Below are 20,048 nucleotides of genomic sequence, written 5' to 3'. Positions count from 1 at the left end.
ATGGTAGAAGCAAGGCAGGAAAAAAAACCTTAAGATTGTCGCTGCTGACTCTTGTGTGAAGGATGAGGTAAAGCCAGTAGTATTGAAAAGTCCTCAGCAGGACAATTTATTAGATTTGAAAGAAAATAAAAAAGCGGACAAGATTACCCGTTTCGGGAGGATTCCTCCCTTCCTCAGAACAGTGAGGGTGTGAGCAACTTTACTATTGGTTGTTAGGGGTGTTGTTGATAACCTCTGACAAGTGTATTTGCATCATTCTAATTGGCCCACAAGTGAAAAGAAGGAATATGCGAATATTCACATATGCGAATATGCGGAAAAAAGTGAATATTCGTAATTTCTAATATATAGCGAATGTATTTGCAATATTCACGAATTTGCGAATTTGCAATAGTCGCGATAAAAATTCAAAAAGCAAATATTCGCGCCCAACACTAATCTCGACCTCATATCCCGAACTATCATGTCGTCATATCCCGACCTCCTATCTCGACCTCATAACTCGTCCTCCTATCTCGACCTCCTATCTCGACCTCATATCCCGTCCTCCTATCTCAACCTCATATCCTGTCTTAATATCCTGCCCTCATATACCGACCTCATATCCCGATCTCCTATCCCATCCTCATATCCTGCCTCATATCCCGTCCTCATATCCCAACCTCCTATCTTGACCTCATATTCTGTCCTCATATCCAGTCCTCATATCCTGTGATCATATCCCGCCCTCATATACCGACCTCCTATCCCGTCCTCATATTCCGTCCTTATATCACCTCCATATATCACGTCCTCGTATCCCGTCCTCCTATCTCGACCTCATATCCCGTCCTCATATCCAGTTCTCACATTCAGTCCTCACATCCCGTCTTCATATCCCGACCTCATATACCTTCCTCAAATCCTGTCCTCATATCCCGACCCCATGTCCCATCCTCATATGCTGTCCTCAGGTGGGACTGATTTCTGATGAAGATATTATAAGCTGAATATAGAAGGGGATGTGGCTTTGTAGGACTGGGAGTGATTTGCAAGCCAGACCGATGCACAAAAAGGGTAGATAATAAAAGGGGTGGGGCTTAAAACGTGGTCATGTCTTTGTGAGATGGGGTGTGGCTTGCAAGCCTGATTGACACAATCACCAGGAGATGCAGAGCGGAACTTGTGGAGTAAGGTACTAGAAGTTCCATATACTTGCATGGGACTTGAAACAAAAATCTATGTATATTTATTTGACATATAAGTAATATGTGTACCAGGTATTATTGAAATATCTCCAGCCGTACGGAAGCCATGTGGGAACATACATTTCCCATTGATTTGCATGGGACTGTAAATAAAAACCCAACCCTGGCAAATGGGGTAGTTAAGGGTTAAATTAACTATCCTCTATTTTAAGTGGACATATAAGTAACATATGACCAAGTATAATCGAAATATCTCCAGGCGTTTGGAAGTTATGCAGTAACATAAATTTCCCATAGACTTGTATGGGACTTTAAACAAAATCCTCACCCCTAGCAAATAGGGGTGAGTAAGGGTTAAATCACCTATCCTATGTTTGTTGTGGACATATAAGTAACATGTGTGCCAAGTTTCATGTTAATATCTTTAGCCGTTTGGACGTGATGCTGGAACATATACACACACACACACACATAAACACATTGGGGGAGATTTATCAAAACCTGTGCCCAGGAAGATTGGTGCAGTTGCCCCTAGCAACCAATCAGCTTGCTTCTTTCATTTTTGAAGAGGCCTGTGAAAAATGAAAGAAGTGATCTGATTGGTTGCTATGGGCAACTGGAGAACTTTTCCTCTGGACAGGTTTTGATAAATCTCCCCCATTGGGTTTTATATATATATATAGATATATAGATATATATTTTTTGTATACATTCTATACATCTATATTCTGTCTAAACCTACCTAGACTATAAACCAATTTACCATGCTACTGTAATGAGACAATGATACTATAACCTTTTCCTATGCCTAATGGCAGCATTAAAGGGGTACTCCACTGCCCTGCGTTCGGAACTAAATGTTCTGAACACCGTTTTCGCACTGCGGGGGTCGGCCACGCCCCTCGTGATGTCATGGCCATGCCCCTCAATGAATATGATATAAGAAAGGCGAACGGGGGATTATGACATATATATATATATTTTTTTTTTCTTTTTTTTTATTATTATTTTTTTTATATATGCATAAATATTTTTTTCCAAGCAGTATATATGGACATTTTAATTATGTTTTCCTTCACATACTTTATATAGACCTGTATAGCTTCATGGTGGAACCCATACAAAATATTTCATTTCATTATACCCAATGTCAGAATTGCTGTTTGACTGTAGCTCTTAAAGATGTCCATAAAAATACAATAGATTAATAATTTCTTACAATCCATTTGCCTTCCTTATCAAATGATCCTTACATGGTTGTTTGGATTAAAATGTCTTCATCTTTTTTTTCTTCCATTGATGGGTTCATTAAGTTTCTACAGGATGATACTTGCAAAACACAATTAAAAAGAATGAAGAAAAAAAAATGATCGTTTTTGTTTAAAGAGAATCTTTTCCATATTAATTGGTTCGCCTGCATTTTTCGTGCCTTGAAAAGGCTGACTCTAATGTGACAAGATAATTTAACATCAGTCCTGGAAGCACACACCTGTTAGCAGTCTGAGGAGATAGTTTTCTAGAATTCTCATTTATTATACATCTTATTGATCAATACATAAAATGTCTTGATTGATAAAAGAGCAAAACAATCATAGCATTTTATTGATCATTGTTAGCTTTATAAATAAAGTACATAAAAGAAAAGCATGGGTAAGGAGGATTTAGCAATATATGTGTGTGAGGTTAAACTATTGTTTAATGATAACCTGGAATTTCTACCATAGTATTAGGGTACATAGATGTCATAGAAGGTAATCCCCAGCTCGTGAACTCCCTCTAATGTCTGGAGTACAGTGCTGTTACTAAAGAGAAATGTAGTGCCAGCTAGTGTAGTCCTAGCGATTACATCTTATGGAAGATGGAGGCTGCAATTGGCCCTACATTTCCCATACAGTGACCTCTATAGGAAAAAATGACAGCCGTTCAGAAGATTGCCTTACCATATTAGTGACACTGAACCTGTGGATAGCTTCAAGGGTTTCAAGCTATGAAGGATACAACTAGACATGCAGGTGTGCTTTTCTTAACTCATCTCTAAACTTCACATATCCTGTAATGTGCAGTGCGAGATTATCAGCTTTTCAACACAAAATGATTTGGTGACACTCTGTTAGGATATGTATATGTTGTGTTTGTCTATGTGGATTGATATTAGAAATGAAGAATTTTAAGTGTTATAATAACATGTGATACTGTGTTGGTTTGATTTAATAAGAAATTGGAGTTGGTGGACACATCTGTATGACTATCTTGCCTAATCCTGGAAAGCTTTTCCTGAAAGTTTCGATTTAACCCCTTAAGGACGCAGTTTTTTTTTCAGTTTTTGCATTTTCATTTTTTCTTCCTTACCTTTTAAAAATCCTAACCCTTTAAATTTTCCACCCAAAAAAACATATTATGGCTTATTTTTTGCAGTAACATTAGTCATTTTACCCAAAAATCCACGGCAAAACGGGAAAATAAATCATTGTGCGACAAAATCGAAGAAAAAACGCCATTTTGTAACTTTTGGGGGCTTCCGTTTCTACGCAGTGCATATTTCGGTAAAAATGACACCTTATCATTATTCTGTAGGTCGATACAATTAAAATGGTACCCTACTTATATAGGTTTAATTTTGTAGTAATTCTGGAAAAATCATAACTTCTTGCAGGAAAATGTATACGTTTAAAAATGTCCTCTTCTGACCCCTATAACTTTTTTATTTTTCCACGTGCAGGGCGTTATGAGGGCTAATTTTTTTGCGCCGTGATCTGAAATAATTTTTTGGGTTTTGATCGGACTTTTTGATCACTTTTTATTCATTTTTAAATGGTATAAAAAGTGACCAAAAATAAGCTTTTTTGGACTTTGGAATTTTTTCACGTGTACGCCATTGACCGTGTGGTTTAATTAACGATTTATTTTTATAGTTTGGACATTTACGCACACGGCGATACCTCAAATGTTTATTTTTATTTACACTGTTTTATTTTTTTAATGGGAATGCAATGTTATAGCTCCCATAGGGACCTACAACATTACATACACTGTTCTTTTACACAGATCACTGGCATGTATTAACATGCCTGTGATCAGTGTTATCGGTGCTTGACTGCTCCTGCCTGGATCTCAGGCACGGAGCAGTCATTCGCCGATCGGACACCGAGGAGGCAGGTAGGGCCCTCCCGATGTCCTGTAAGCTGTTCGGGTTGCCGCGATTTCACCGCGGCAGTCCAGAACAGTGCAACTGAGCAGCCGGGATAGTTTCACTTTTGCTTCAGACGCGGTGGTCAGCTTTGATCGCCGCGTCTGAAGGGTTAATATAGGGCATCACCGCGATCAGGGATGTCCTGTATTAGCCGCGGGTCCCGACCGTTGATGGCCGCCGGGACCGACCCGATATGACGTGGGGTCACCGCGTGACCCTGCGGCATATCACGGGAGCTGGCGCAGGACGTGAATATACGTCCTCCGTCGTTAAGGAGTTAATAGTCTTATCGAAGGGGATGCCATAGTTGGGCTCCATGTGATCCGCTTGTATCTCATCAATGTCAATGCCTATTTTTAAGCATAGTCACATAATATTTATATTTAGCCACATAATAATATATTTATTTACTCCCAGTGCATGTACTATAATGTGATCCTCACATTGAATAAAGTATTAGTGTTGTCACCCTTTCCCTGCTGCACTTAAACCTAAGCTTTAACAGTGTGTAATACATTTGTTATATAGTTTTATAATTGTTATGTTAATTCAGATACTTGTTGGCCAAAAATCTGTCAGACCCTTATTTATAAACTGTAATAGCATCAGTATTCTCTGATACTCAAAAGGTGTGTTGCATACAAAATCTAGAAAATGATTCCTACTAATGCTAATTCCCAAATTATGAATCTGTGTATACAGTGCATCTGTTCATTTCTCCTCTTCCTTACATTTTTTTTGTTTTTCTTTTGAAGCCGACTTTGAGGATTTCCGCTTTGATATTGCAAGTCATAGACATTCCACAGTCTACAGCTGTTGTTTGTGTCTTTGTTTTTAACAGTGCAGCAGTGTCATATATTCATTTCCTAATTAAATTTGGGAGATTTTTGTGTTCACTTTCATTCTTGAGATTAATCTTGCAATATGCAAATGTTGTACAAGGCTTTTTTTTTTTACTTGATATGGAAATAGTTACAGTAAAAATGAAACTTTTATTCAACAAAAAAGTTTCTAAAGGTCAAGTTAAAATTTATGTTAAGGATTCCATAACTTAACTGTCACCACGTTCACATGAAGAATATCTATACAGTAAAATGCAATGGCTTGGGAATTTTTTTTGTAAAAGTAGAAGTGGTTGACTTATCAGTATACTAAGGCTGGGTTAAGATGGCAAATGTCAGGTAACATAGGGATCATGCATGTTGGATGTCAACATCGCCAAATATTTGTTCCTGCAAGAGATAAGCCACTGACAGTGGAGTTTTATTCCCATCTACCTTTGAAATGAACATGAGTCGAGTTAAAGAAAACCTGTCATTGCCCCAATTATTTGCTGTTCAGGCAGCGAGAAAGTGGTGACAGGTTCCCTTTTTATTTTTTTACACTAACAGGCTGGTGTAGACCCCAACTGTTCCTTTTCATAAGGGGTAAAAGGAGAAAATGCCCCCCAAAACGAGTATGGAAATACCCCATATGTGGCACTAAACTATTTCCTTGAAATACGACAGGGCTCCGAAGTGAGAGAGCGCCATGCACATTTGAGGACTAAATTAGGAATGGCATAGGGGTGGACATAGGGGTATTCTACACCAGTGATTCCCAAACAGGGTGCCTCCAGCTGTTGCTAATCTCCCAGTATGCCTAGACAGTTGATGTTTTGCAACAGCTGGAGGCTCCGTTTTGGAAACACTGCTGTACGATACGTTTTTTTTTTTATTGGGGGGGACAGTGTAAGGGAGTATATATGTAGTGTTTTACCCTTTATTATGTGTTAGTGTAGTGTTTTTAGGGTACAATCACACGGGCGGGTTTACGGTGAGTTTCCCGCTGGGAGTTTGCGCTGCGGCAGAAAATTTTTCGCAGCTCAAACTTGAAGCAGGAAACTTACTGTAAACCCGCCCATGTGAATGTACCCTGTAAATTCACATGGGGGGGGGGGGAACCTCCAGCTGTTGCAAAACTACAACTCCCAGCACGTACTGACAGACCGTGGTACGCAACTGGAGGTACGGAACTACAACAAAGCATGGAGAGACAGTGAGGGAGTTGTAGTTTTGCAAGATTTAGAGGGCCACTGTTTAGAAACCACTGCACAGTACTCTCCAAACTGTAGCCATCCAGCTGTTGTAAAACTACAAATCCCAGCATGCCCAAACTGCAAACAGCTGTCTGAGTATGCTGGGAGTTGTAGTTTTGCAACATCTGGAGGGCTACAGTTTAGAGAACACTGTATAGATCGCCGGTCTGAATTGGTCTCAGGACCCCCCAGGGGTTTGTACGGGGTGCCTGCTGATAGATATCAGCAGTCATACCAGTCCGGTCCCTGCCCGGCACACAGTGGGGAGCGAAATTCCCACGGGTTTACAGATATGCCCTAGGTCCTTAAAGGGGTACTCCGGCGCTAAGACATCTTATCCCCTATCCAAAGGATAGGGGATAAGATGCCTGATCGCGGGGGTCCCGCCGCTGGGGACCCCCGTAATCTTGCACGCAACACCCCGTTATAATCAGTCCCCGGAGCATGTTCACTCCGGGTCTGATTACTAGCGATCAAGGGGGGCGGAGCATTGTGATGTCACGGCTCCACCACCGTGTGATTTCATGCTCCGCCCCCCTCAATGCAAGCCTATGGGAGAGGGTGTGACAGGAAGTTAATATCACCAACCATTCCTATTTTATTAATGTATCCATATAAATGGCCCACCCTGTATAATAATTTAGTCAATTAATAAATGTGTATCCAATAGAAGGCTGTGATGATGAATGTAAGGTAACAAGGAAATGAGGGCTTTATTGGGGCACCGTCTACAAAGGATTGATAAAACTATTATTATGGCATGTCATTTAGTTATGTGGCAGACAAGACATTTGTTGCTAGTCCTTAAAGAAACGGTATATTGCGTGCATTTTGCCCATAAAGAAATAGAAATAGATGGACACATTCTATAAAACCTTAAAGTGAATGTATTAAGTTGTTCTGGTCGGTAATTTTAGTGCATAGATTTCCCCACTCATAGTCTACCCTAGTAAAGTCAGGTAGCATGTCAATGTTTTATTTGGTGACAAAAGCTCAGATGGGCGAAAACTTAATTTTAATAATGGGGGTGAATATCAGCTAATGGGTGGGTTTATATAGTCAGTGGATATGTATTAGGCATACATGCCCCTCAGTGTACAACATTGACACCCCTGACAGTGTAATCCCACCCATCTCCTGATATTCACTCCTGATATTAAAATTAAGTTTGTGCTAATCTGACAGATTCCCTGAATTGTCAGACAAATTATGAGCCCTCCTATCTCGGGAATGGAAGGGCATATGAAGAAACTGTTCAGGACACCTTAAGATATTCAATGAGAGTAAAATCTAAATTAGTTTTGGTTGGCCACAGGTTTACTTTAAGAAAAAAAAAGGCCATAAATTTACAGTTTGCAAAGCAGTCTGTGAACACCGTCTAATAAATATGACTGAAGACAATATCTAGAAATCAAAATAAATCTGTAAAAATATAGAAAAAATGTTATGCTTGAGAGTTACAAGATGTACTATAGATTTCAGAGACATTTTGAGTGGCAAACATCCACTTGTTAACCTTTAGCAATAATTTTTATTCTTAACATTTTACTGGACCTGAACAACCCATGTCTGACATAGTTTCTTGTAACCTGATGTTCTCTTTAGTCTACCTTTCTTTTTGCTTCCTCCAGGCAAATTTATATTATATAGTGCACTTTGACCTTATCGGAGACCTTTCAATAACACTGTATCCCTCTAGCAAATCATCACACAATGCTTCCATACCACAGTCATATACGCCTTTCTCTGAGGATCTGCAGATTATAATTAGATTCTCTCACTTTTCATTTTTTTCTATTTTCGTCCTTAGGCAGAATATTTCATAAAAGAACCAAGTTTGTTTAAAAACTCCATACAACCTTGTTTTTCTACCATGTCTATTTTCTTATCTTGTTCAAAGAGAAATTATGGCTTGTAGAAACTTTAGATGTATGATGAGGAATTACGTTATATAAGATTATTGTTGAAATAGTTCCCTTTAATAGTAGAAATAATGTAATTTCAATATTGTGCAGGGTCACATCAGCAATAGAGAAGAAGGATAAGAATAAGTAGAATTAGGACATCAACTCCATGGCCTACACTTGATATGTTTGTATTGCAATTGCTTTATGGGATTAGAATCAAAATAAGTCAGTATTTTTCCTAGAGACCATTGTGTACATGGTTTGCAGTGTGCTCCATTTGTGTGCATTGCAGCTTAGTTCCTATTACAGTGGGTCAAAAAAAGTACCGTATTTTTCGGGGTATACTATGCACCGGCCTATAACATGCACCCTTATTTTTCCAAGGAAATTTGGGTTAAAAAGTTTTTTTCCTCAAATATCCTTGTTAAAATGAGGGTGCGTGTGTGTGGGTATACCTCAATAAACTGTTTCTGGCCTTGTGGGTGCTTTAAATCATACCGCCGCTGTCACCGCAGCCCGATTCCCTCCCCGTCCCTGGTTTTATAGTTACATGTCCTGGGGACCACGCTCTTCATGCTCCGGTGGCGTCCTGAGCTGTCACTGTGCACCGCGCACTGACAAGTGACGTCGCATTGAGGACGTGACTCGTCGTTACGCAGCAGACAGTGACAGCGCAGGACGCCGCCGGAGCGTGAAGGAGCGCTGTCCCCAGGACATCTAACTATAAAACCGCGGACGGGGAGGGAATCAAGAAGCAGCGGGACTCTGGTACCACAGAAGTCGCTGCAGTTCAATGATTTAAAGTGCCGTTTTAAATCATTGAACTGCAGCGGCTTCTGCAGGTCCAGAAACAGTTTATCGGCATATAACACGCAGATTTATTATGTAAAAAAATTAAGGTCGAACTAGGGTCTTTCATATTGAGACCCAATATCATTGGCAACTTTTCTCTCTTCAATAATGGAAACTTAAAGGGGAACTCCGGTGGAAGAAAAAAAAATGTTTTTAAATCAACTGGTGCCAGAAAGTTAAACAGATTTGTAAATTACTTCCATCTAAAAATCTTAACCCTTCCAGCACTTATCAGCTGCTGTATACCATAGATATACTACAGAGACATTTGTGAAGTTCTTTCCAGTCTGACCACAGTGCTCTCTGCTGACAACTCTCAACGTGTCAGGAACTGTCCAGAGCAGGAAAGGTTTTCTAATGGGATATGCTTCTACTCTGGACAGTTCCTGACACGGACAGAGGTGTCAGCAGAGAGCACTGTGGTCAGACTGAAAATAACTACACAATTTTCTCTGTAGTATACAGCAGTTGAAAATTACTGGATGGCTTCAGATTTTGAAATGGAAGTAATTTACAAATTTGTTTAACTTTCAGGCACCAGTTGATACAAAAACAATTGTTTTCCACTTGTTTCCACCGGAGTTCCCCTTTAAAGTAGTGGCCTACAAATTACTTTTTTTTTTTTTTTTAAGAAAGAACCTGAGTGCTGCAGTAATAATAATAATAATAATAATAATAATAATAATAAAAAAAAAGAGTATACTCACCAGCTCCTATCCCTGCCAATGCTGTTCTGATAACCCCCAGTCTCTGAGCTAACCACTTTTTTCTGCTTCCATTAACAAGCTTACCCTGCAGGGAATGCCCTCTTAGTTTTTTGATGGCCACAGCAGTGACCTGCTTCTCCCATGGATTGGCTTAGCGGGTATTTCTTGCAGAGTTAGCAATTCATTGGAAGCAGGAAGAAGCTGAGAGCCCTGCGAACTGGAAACCATCATAACTGCAGCGGTGGGGGATCAGAGCAGGTGAGTATGCTTTATTTTATCCACCTTTAAAAAAAATATACCATCAGTGATTTACTTGCTATACTAGATGCCCATGTAGAACACACAGAGAATTGTTGAAAGAGATCATGGAAGGTGACAACAAGTTCTTATAGTATTTGCCGACACACAATACTCAATATATTCAACATATTGAAATTCTGCATAACAAAAAAAACCCTATTAGGGAGCCTATATGTAATAAAAAAAATTCACAATGGAAAACAAACTTAGTTTTCACGCATGGAAGAAACTAACATGGATTCCTTACATAAAAGGAATGATGTGTGTTTTCTTACAGTTATAAATAACTTTTTATTATCTGTCAGTGATCCCCTTGCTATTACTTATTATATCGATTTGTGGACTACAATGTCACCTGTGAAATGGGAAAATGTTGGTAAATATTATATGAAGCATGCAGAAATGAATGCACAAGTGGAGTAATATTTATTTAGTGAGCAGGTGTACTGCATATGCAGCTTTTGATGGTTTCAGTAGCTTGGAGATAGACTTCCTCTTGAATCTTTGGAAATAATATTTTTCTTCTTATCTTTCATCAGCAACCATTCCTCTGGGCCAAAATGAAGTCCCAGCCGATGACAGCACCCCAAACAACAGTTGTCGCACCTGCATTAAGGGAGAATGCTACAGAAGCCATGGCTCCAGGCGATGGGAAAGATAACCACTTTTCAAAGCTCAAAGAGAAGTTCATGAATGAGCTGAATAAAATTCCCTGTAAGTTAATGGGAATGGCTGCACTTTTTATTACTAATAATAACATTATACCATACCATTAGACCAGTAATTCACTTTTTATTATAATATATTCCAAATGAGCTTTCAGCATAGTTACAGTTTTTGTTCAACTTTCTGGTTTCTAATAATGTCATATGAGCATAATGCATTTGATTCTGAATGATCTGCTTTTTTCATTATCATATAAATTCTGTCTCCTTATAATAATCTGATATCTAAGGTTTTAGTATTTTTGTACATTTATAGAAGGCACCAAGGCACTATATAATGTTTCAAGGATTGTGGTGCAGTCTTGTTACCTGCGTCATGTATCCAAGTTACTTTCCATGAATTACCAGTGATTCTGCACCTAAGTGGGTTTATTCAAGAAAAACAAAGCAACACTGAAATACAGCAGAACACCAGAGATAATGTAAACAAACAAATCTTTATTGCACAAAAAACTTTCTGTAAACACTACAAATATTGCACTTTTAAGGGAAAACATAAAAACTATTAAAATTGGCTCACTAGGAGCCTAATCACAACCTTAGGGAGGGGCCATGAACCCCCTCTCCTAGAAACTGACACCCATCCTCTAAGATATTAAACAGTTAACCTACTTCATATAAAAATACACATTGTATGATAAAAAATGTAAGGGCACATATAGGGAAACAATAATAATGAGATACTGATAAATAATTGCACAGATGTCCCAACAGCATGAAAACTACAAGTCCTAATCCCTAATGTATTATCACAATCCCATCAATGAATACTTGCAATAATGAACAATGTATAGGAAGCAAGCGTCCCAGACTGGATGGAGAAGCCAGAATGATGGTGGTAAAACGCGAGGACGGAGCCACGAGACAACCACCCTGAAGAAGCAGTCTCAGTAGCGACGGAATGCGTTGGGTTCCTTGTGGCCCCATCCTTGTGTTTTACCACCATCATTCTGGCTTCTCCATCCAGTCTGGGACGCTTGCTTCCTATACATTGTTCATGATTGCAAGTATTCATTGATGGGATTGTGGCAATACATTGGGGATTAGGACTCATTATTATTGTTTCCCTGTACGGTCTTATTCCTATCTTGACCTTACATTTTTAATGATACAATGTATATTTTTGTATGGAGTAGGTTAACTGTTTCTGGGTGTCAGTTTCTAGGAGAGGGGGTTCATGGCCCCTCCCTTGGGTTGTGCTTAGGCTCCTAGTGACCCAATTGTAATCGTTTTGATTTTTCCCTCACAAGTGCAATATTTGTAGTGTTTACAGAAAGTTTTTTGTACAATAAAGATTTGTTTATTTACATTATCTCACGTGTGCTGCTGCATTTCAGTGTTGCTTTTTTTTTCTTTCTGTTTCTTTACCACTGAGTAGCACCCGTGTATTCTGATATTTGTATGGATTGAGCCCCACTTTTCTCTTTTTCTTCAGTGGTTTATCACTTTAGTCATTATTTATTTTTTCCTTATATGACAGGAAAACTAGTATCTTGACCTTGGCTTCCCACTGCTAACACAGCAGCTACAATGAGGGACATTTATCAATGTTTGCTTATGTATTCTTTTTTTTAGTAATTTTTTCCTTACTTTTTTTTTGCTTATGTGCGACGTATTTATCAACTGGTTTCAGCCTGTTGATAATTTTCTTTCACGTAAGCAATTTTTCCTTTTTTACTTTGGTAGTAGCTTTTTCTGCTCCATGTCTGAGCTGGAGTAAATGTAGTCAATTTTTAACGCTGTTGCGACTTTTTTTTGCGCAGTTGCGACTGTCGCAGTTAATAAATACCTGACTACCCGTAGTCCATTTTAAAATTATTACTACATAGTTAATTTTTGGAAAACTTGCTTTTCTCGCTTTCCAGTCAAAATGTTGCACGAAAAATCGTGTAGTCGCAGTTGCGACAATTTTGCGACAATTATAGTAAAGAAAACCTGACTAAACCCGTTGATAAATGTCCATAAATGTCTCTATGACAGATATGCCATAAAATAATGACATTACAAAGGTTTGTAGGTAGCATAAGTACCTGAGACCTAGTGGATGAATGGGCCAAAAGCCTTTCAGCAATGTAATGCTCTTTGTTTACAGCTTTTAAAATGAAATAAAATATACTGCAGCAAAATAGGTCTTTAAAAAACTGCTGTATTTCACACTATTTTTTTCTCCTCACATTTTCAAGGGTCGCTTGTGCTGCTTTAAAAATATGAAAATATATGAGATTTAATTTTCGGGCCACTTTTGTTCTTTTTCAGGCCAAAATTACGAATTTGGCGTCTAAAATTAATTTTTTATGCCATATTTTTTTTTCTTTTGGGTGCCAAATTGTAAATTCCCCAAAATTTTGGCGGTAGCATCTCTCATAATATTCCATGATTACTAGTGCCCATACAAGCGATAACTGTATGAATAAAGAATGTCCAGGGATTAAATGCGTATGCTGGTGCAGTGACCATGAAAATATTTTTTTTTTACATTTGCCAATAATTAATATTTATATTTCAATAACTGAATAAACAACACCTTTTTACAAATAAAAGTAAAGAAAAAAACAAAAAATACAACTATTTCTGTGATTTCTACACCAGCAAGAGGTGGTGTGGAATTTTTTAGATAAAATGGACTCTTACCCCTTTGAAAATATCATGTAAAATAATACATTTACATAACCACACCCACTTTTGCAAAGCTGGTGTGACTAGTGTAAACCTTGGATCATTCTCATATAAAACACTTTGAATATCTGATGGAAACTTATTAGCAAAATTTTTTGATTTGAAGTGTTTTGAATATGACCGCCACAGTGTAGAAAAGAATACTTCATTTTTTTATGTATGCAGTTGCTTTTCCACAGAGTTTAATAAAATTACAACAGTTTTTTAGACCTGTTTGACTGAAGTATTTTTGCTTTCATTTTACATTGTGTGAACATAGCCTTACAGATTATGCATCAAGGGCAGAGACTTTTAGTTACAGATATAGTACTGTATGACAAAATAAGAAATTATTTGAAGAGAGTGCCCACAGCCTAGTATAATTCACTCTGGAGGCCCTACCTAAAGCTTCTTGGAAACATATCAATTTCCTCTTTTGGCCTTATGCATACAGGCAGTATGACTAACTTTAAAAAAATTGCTTCCCCACCATTGATTGCCATAGCACAAGGACCAGTTCAGTTGCCCTATATTGTACATGTAATATTAAAATTAACATTAACTAATGGTAAAAAAATAAATAAACCAATACTACAACCACACAGTGAAAATATATGTGACCCCAGTCAAGGACGCTAAACGAATTCAGATGCCTGACTGGACCTTACATTATTTCAGAACTTAATTAGACTCTATAACTAGTTCACCCTGGACTAGACCAAAAATGTATTCAGAACCAGGACCAGACCCCCTTAATTAATCAGACCCCAGATTCCTAAATTTTTATTTAACTCAGACCAGACTCCTAAATTCCTCAGACCAAGAGCATCTTAATTCATGCAGACCAGACAAAACCTATAATTAATTTAGATCCCAGCTTACACCCCTAAATTAAATCATATTCTAGACCAGAGTCCCCAAATACATTGACCACAGTGAAAAAAAAATTACACCTCAGACCAGACTGCAGCATATATTAACCCATTCTTGCTTGAGAAACCTTGTCACATTCAGCACCAACACGTTAAGAGATGATGCATGAAAATTTAGGGTATTGAGTGCCCAAATACACAATATGGCTTGAGGAGAGCTATCTAAGAATAATGGGCTCTATGCCTGGTCAATTCAACCCTGCACATATCCCAGGAAACAAATGTAATTCTTATTATAGTTTGATGTTTATTTCAGGGTAAGAGATCACTCCACCCATGTTAACTCAATTATTATGACCCTTATTATAGTAATCCAAAGCAAATATATGACTCACATCCCTAAGGATTATTGATCAGTAAATTTGTGATTAGGTAAATTGTGTACTAGGCTGTCCTCATCAAGTTCGATTATTTTTTCATATTTTGGGGACGTTTCTCATCATTTTATGTCATCTTCATGTAAATCATTCTTTGAACTGATGGAATATGAAGTGAGAAAATATTGCCACATATGTCTTTCAAGAATGATCATGTAGGACTCTAAATTAGGATGAATAATGCACTGTGACCAATAATGACAGATAAATTAGAATATGAATTGATTTTCATCCCTGAGATGGATCTTGGCAATCTGGCAGATGCCGTGTTTGCAGAATTTGATAGCAAACAGATTTTCTGTGTCACATAAAATTCCCCTTTGCCAGAAAAGAGATATTATGATCACTATAGATAGCATGTCATTAACCGGGATGTGGGTAGTGTCCAGCAAGGACAAAACATCATTGGCATTTTATTATTAGGAAGTGTAGACATTGATGCTATGCTGATTTTATAAAGAACAAACACTTATTCTGTTTAGAATCACTCTCATTGTATCTTGGTATTTATTTCTCACCGGCCTACTTTAGATCATTAAAGTTAACAAACTGTCATCGTCTACTGTCTAGCATTTCATTAGCTCCCCTAACAATTAATTAAGCAAACATAAACCCTGTTGTGTTCAACAAAAGCAAAATTAATTGCCAAACTGATGTAGTAGAATTATACAATGACACTATAGTGAAGCTCAGGAGTGAAGATACATATGTGCAACCTGTGCAGGTTCTTATATGAGGACGAAAATGAATCAAAACCGGTACCTAGTCCCAAGAGAGATTAGCTAAACTTATCCTGACATAACTTCATGAGGGCTGGAAACAGTGCTTTATTAAAGGGAAGCAAGCAGTAGATTTTACCATATACAATGCTTTATCCTCACTATCCCCGGGGGATGTTTTTGCCCCCAGGGATGGTAAGGGTATGTAGTCTCCTGGTGGATAGCTGTACTTACCAGGTCCCTTCACTTCAGCCATAGCCATGCCCCTTCGGTGTGATTGACAGCCCACATCATTACTCTGCTGCCTAATCATATGGAGCAGAGTGGTGACGCAGGCCATTAATCACGCTGAGGGGGAGTCAATACGGCTGGATCGACGGGATCTATTAAATATAACATCCCCCTATATAGTAATAAAGGATACTCTATATACTTATATAGTAGTAAGACTACTTTTGGGCTGTGTCTCTATATAGTAGTTTGGCCTCCTCTGTACCCCAATATACTATTATGCCCCTCTCTGTCCCTGCATATAGTAGTTAGGACCCTATGTGTACACATAACATACAGTCATGGCCGTAAATGTTTCAAGAAAATTAAGTATTTCTCACAGAAAAGGATTGCAGTATGTAACATGTTTTGCTATACACATGTTTATTTCCTATGTGTGTATTGGAGCTAAACCAAAAAAGGGAGAGAAAAAAGCTAATTGGACATAATGTAACACCAAACTCCAAAAATGGGCTGGACAAAATTATTGGCACCCTTAATAACTTAATATTTGGTTGCACACCCTTTGGAAAAAATAACTGAAATCAGTCGCTTCCTATAACCATCAATAAGCTTCTTACACCTCTCAGCCGGAATGTTGGACCACTCTTCCTTTGCAAACTGCTCCAGGTCTCTCTTCTTGGAAGGGCGCCTTTGCCCACCAGCAATTTCTAAGATCTCCTCCAGGTGTTCAATGGCATTTAGATCTGGACTCATTGCTGGCCACTTCAGAAATCTCTAGCGCTTTGTTGCCATCCATTTCTGGGTGCTTTTTGATGAATGTTTGGGGTCACTGTCCTGGGTTTGGACACAAACCCAGCTTTCTGACACTGGGCTGTACATTGTGACGTAAATTCCGTTGGTAATCCTCAGATTTCATGATGCCTTGCACACATTCAAGGCACCAAGTGCCAGAGGCATCAAAACAACCCCAAAACATAATTGAACCTCCACCATATTTCACTGTAGGTACAGTGTTCTTTTCTTTGTAGGCCTCATTCTGTTATTGGTAAACAGTAAAATGATGTGCTTAACCAAAAAGCTCTATCTTGGTCTCATTTGTCCACAAGATGTTTTCCCAGAAGGATTTTGGCTTACTCAAATTTTTGGCAAAATGTAGTCTTGTTTTTTTATGTCTCTGTGTCAGCAGTGGGGTCCTCCTGGGTCTCTTGCCATGGTGTTTTATTTCATTTAAATGTTGACGGATAGTTCGCGCTGACACTGATGCTCGCTGAGCCTGTAGGACAGCTTGAATATCTTTGGAACTTGTTTGGGGCTGCATATCTACCATCTGGACTATCCTGCGTTGACACCTTTCATCAATTTTTCTCTTCCGTCCATGCCCAGGGAGATTAGCTACAGTGCCATGGATTGCAAACTTCTTGATAATGTTGCGCACTGGACAAAGGCAAAACTAGATCTCTGGAGATGGACTTGTAACCTTGAGATTGTTGATATTTTTCCACAATTTTGGTTCTCAAGTTGTCAGACAGTTCTCTTCTCCTCTTTCTGTTGTCCATGCTTAGTGTGGCACACTCAGACACACCATGCAAAAACTAAGTGAACTTCTCTCCTTTTTATCTGCTTTCAGGTGTGATTTTTATATCGCCCACACCTGTTACTTGCCCCAGGTGACTTTTAAGGAACATCACATGCTTGAAACAATCTAATTTTTCCACAATTTTGAAAGGGTGCCAAAAATGGGCCAGCCCATTTTTGGAGTTTGGTGTGACATTATGTACAATTAGTTTTTTTTCCTCCCTTTTTTTGGTTTTGTTCCAATACACACAAAGGGAATAAACATGTGTATAGCAAAACATGTGTTACTGCAATCCTTTTCTGTGAGAAATACTTCATTTTCTTTAAAAATTTCAGGGGTGCCAACATTCACGGCCATGGCTGTAGTTAGGCTTCCACATTATGCCCCTATAAAGAAATATGGCTCTTAACTGCTCCTATAAAGTTCCATAAAAAAACAAAAAACAATCACCTCCCTCATAATTCCCCCACAGTTTCCAGTGCTCTGCTTCCCCTGCAGCTCCTCCTCTCTCTGTTCTCCCTGTGTAGGCAAAATCTTCCAATAATGTTTTGCCTGCAACAGAGGTTTTTGGTTACCTACTAAACTGTGTATCTATCCTACGGACCCACATGCAGTTAAGAGCATCACTCACCCGGGAAGCCCTTCATCTGTGGACCTCTGCCAGAAACTGCAAAAAATCAATTCATACTCATCAAAGTTAACAACAGTGTGAAGCCTGAAATTACGTCACTCTAATGACGTCACTTTTGGTACTTGACCTTTGTCCAGGTGCCACGTATCCCTGTTGGAAGAATTTTATGCATATATGCATTGTTTTTAACTGGGACATAGAATCCCAAAGCTATACATGCAGTGTGGCTGAACTCCTGCATGACCTCACTCGCGTACTATTCTCATACTTTTACTCTATTCCTTTAATATGAATAGAGATTGGCCCCCTTGTCTGCTTGGAGCCAGCTTCTGCTATGTCTTCTTCCCTGGTATTTGTATCTGTGGTCTGCAATGTAATATGCACATTTAGTGCACTGATTTCTTGCTAGAGGCACCTGAGAGGTTAAATATTTTTCATAAAGAATTAATTTGTTGCTCATTTTAATGAAATCACAGAAGCTGACATGTCCAAATTGCATACTAAATCTTCTAATGTATTGTACCTGTTATGAAATAACTATGTACTTCTTCAAATTACACACTTTCTTTGACAGCTCCGAATTGGTAGTCATGCTTCATCTGTCATTTCTAATTCCACTTTTAAAATCAAGTTCTTTAATAATGATAAAAGTAACCGCATTAACTCCATCTGCAAAATCCAAATGCAAAGGACCCCCTTCACAGAAAAGAATCTGTATGTTTTTATTGAACATGCCTACAAATTCCAAAATGCAAATGTTCTGCACAACCTGATCTGTCTTCTCTGGGAAAGAGTCACCCAAACAAAATATTCAGACATTTATACGACTTATATATTTTTGTATTTATACATATCTTTCCAGTAATGTATAATTTTTTTTTTTTTTAAATACACATGCTTTTATATATATATATATATATATATATATATATATATATACATATATATATATATATATTGTTTATAGTAGCACAGTAGTATAACCTACATTTTTAATAGAAGGATCCCTGGTGGTCTAGGCCAGTGAAGGGGCTAATGTAATGACCCTTTATGGTCTAAGGCATTAAATCGATGATGTCAGATTCAATGTAGATCTTAAAGGGGTACTCTGCCCCTAGACATCTTATCCCCTATCCAAACGATAGGGGATAAGATGTCTGAGCATGGGTGTCCCGCTGCTGGGACCCCCGCAATCTCCCTGCTGCACCTGGTATTCGTTTAGAGCCTCAGGTGCAGCACTGGAGGCTCATGATGTCACTGTCACGCCTCGCTCGTGATGTCATGACCACACCCCCTCAATGCAAGTCTATGGGAGGTGGCGTGACTTCCGTGGCATGGCATGGCCGTGACGTCAGTAGCCTCTGCCCCACATTGCCAGTCATCCAGCACAGAGTTCCATGCAAAGGATGTCTGGGGCGCTGCAGCCAAGATCGCAAGGGTCCTTTGGGGCAGGACCCCCGCTATCAGACATCTTATCCCCTATCCTTTGGATAGGGGAAAAGATGTCTAGGGGTGGAGTACCCCTTTAAGCAGTAAAGGGGACTATGTTAGTAGTTATTCAAGACCAGTTTTCTGCATAATGTTTACAGTTTGGTATTATTTAAAGTACTAACATTTACTGAACTATTGGACTTAGGCCTCTCTCTTAGTCCTTTTCTCCCTTTTCTCTATTTTTTTACGATACACCTACAGCCTGGACTGTTTGCAACCTGCTGCCAGATTTTCCCTCTGAAATTTAAAGGTCCTAGCCTAGACCAGTAGCGGAGATAATTCAAGCATCCCTGGTGGCTTCAGTTAGGTGTTACTGTGGTCAAGTGGTTACTCTCTCCAGGCTACGGTATTGCTATGGCTTTAATGTCTGATTTTTTTTTACATGCAGTGATCATAGAGATGTGTGCAGGGAGGGAAAATATAAGGCTACGCAGTTCTCTCTACGTTTAGGCAGAGGGGGTTGATCAGCCTTAGTGTGATGAGAAATG

At 38.7% G+C, this 20,048-nt stretch overlaps 1 protein-coding gene across 7 annotated transcripts in view; it reads left to right on the top strand.

Annotated features, from left to right (window-relative positions):
- SYT1 (synaptotagmin 1) overlaps nucleotides 1–20,048 on the top strand; it is a 608,991-nt gene that overhangs the window by 354,491 nt on the left and 234,452 nt on the right. For all 7 annotated transcript variants that reach the window (XM_056574050.1, XM_056574051.1, XM_056574053.1 and 4 more), the window contains one exon: nucleotides 10,760–10,934. In XM_056574050.1, the coding sequence (XP_056430025.1) occupies nucleotides 10,760–10,934 (175 nt within the window). The remainder of the gene's footprint in view (nucleotides 1–10,759; nucleotides 10,935–20,048) is intronic.

This window comes from Hyla sarda, chromosome 4, assembly GCF_029499605.1.
Source record: "Hyla sarda isolate aHylSar1 chromosome 4, aHylSar1.hap1, whole genome shotgun sequence".
NCBI lineage: Eukaryota > Metazoa > Chordata > Amphibia > Anura > Hylidae > Hyla > Hyla sarda.
The sequence above is the reverse complement of the archived record's forward strand: the minus strand, read 5'-3'. Positions and strand labels throughout refer to the sequence as shown.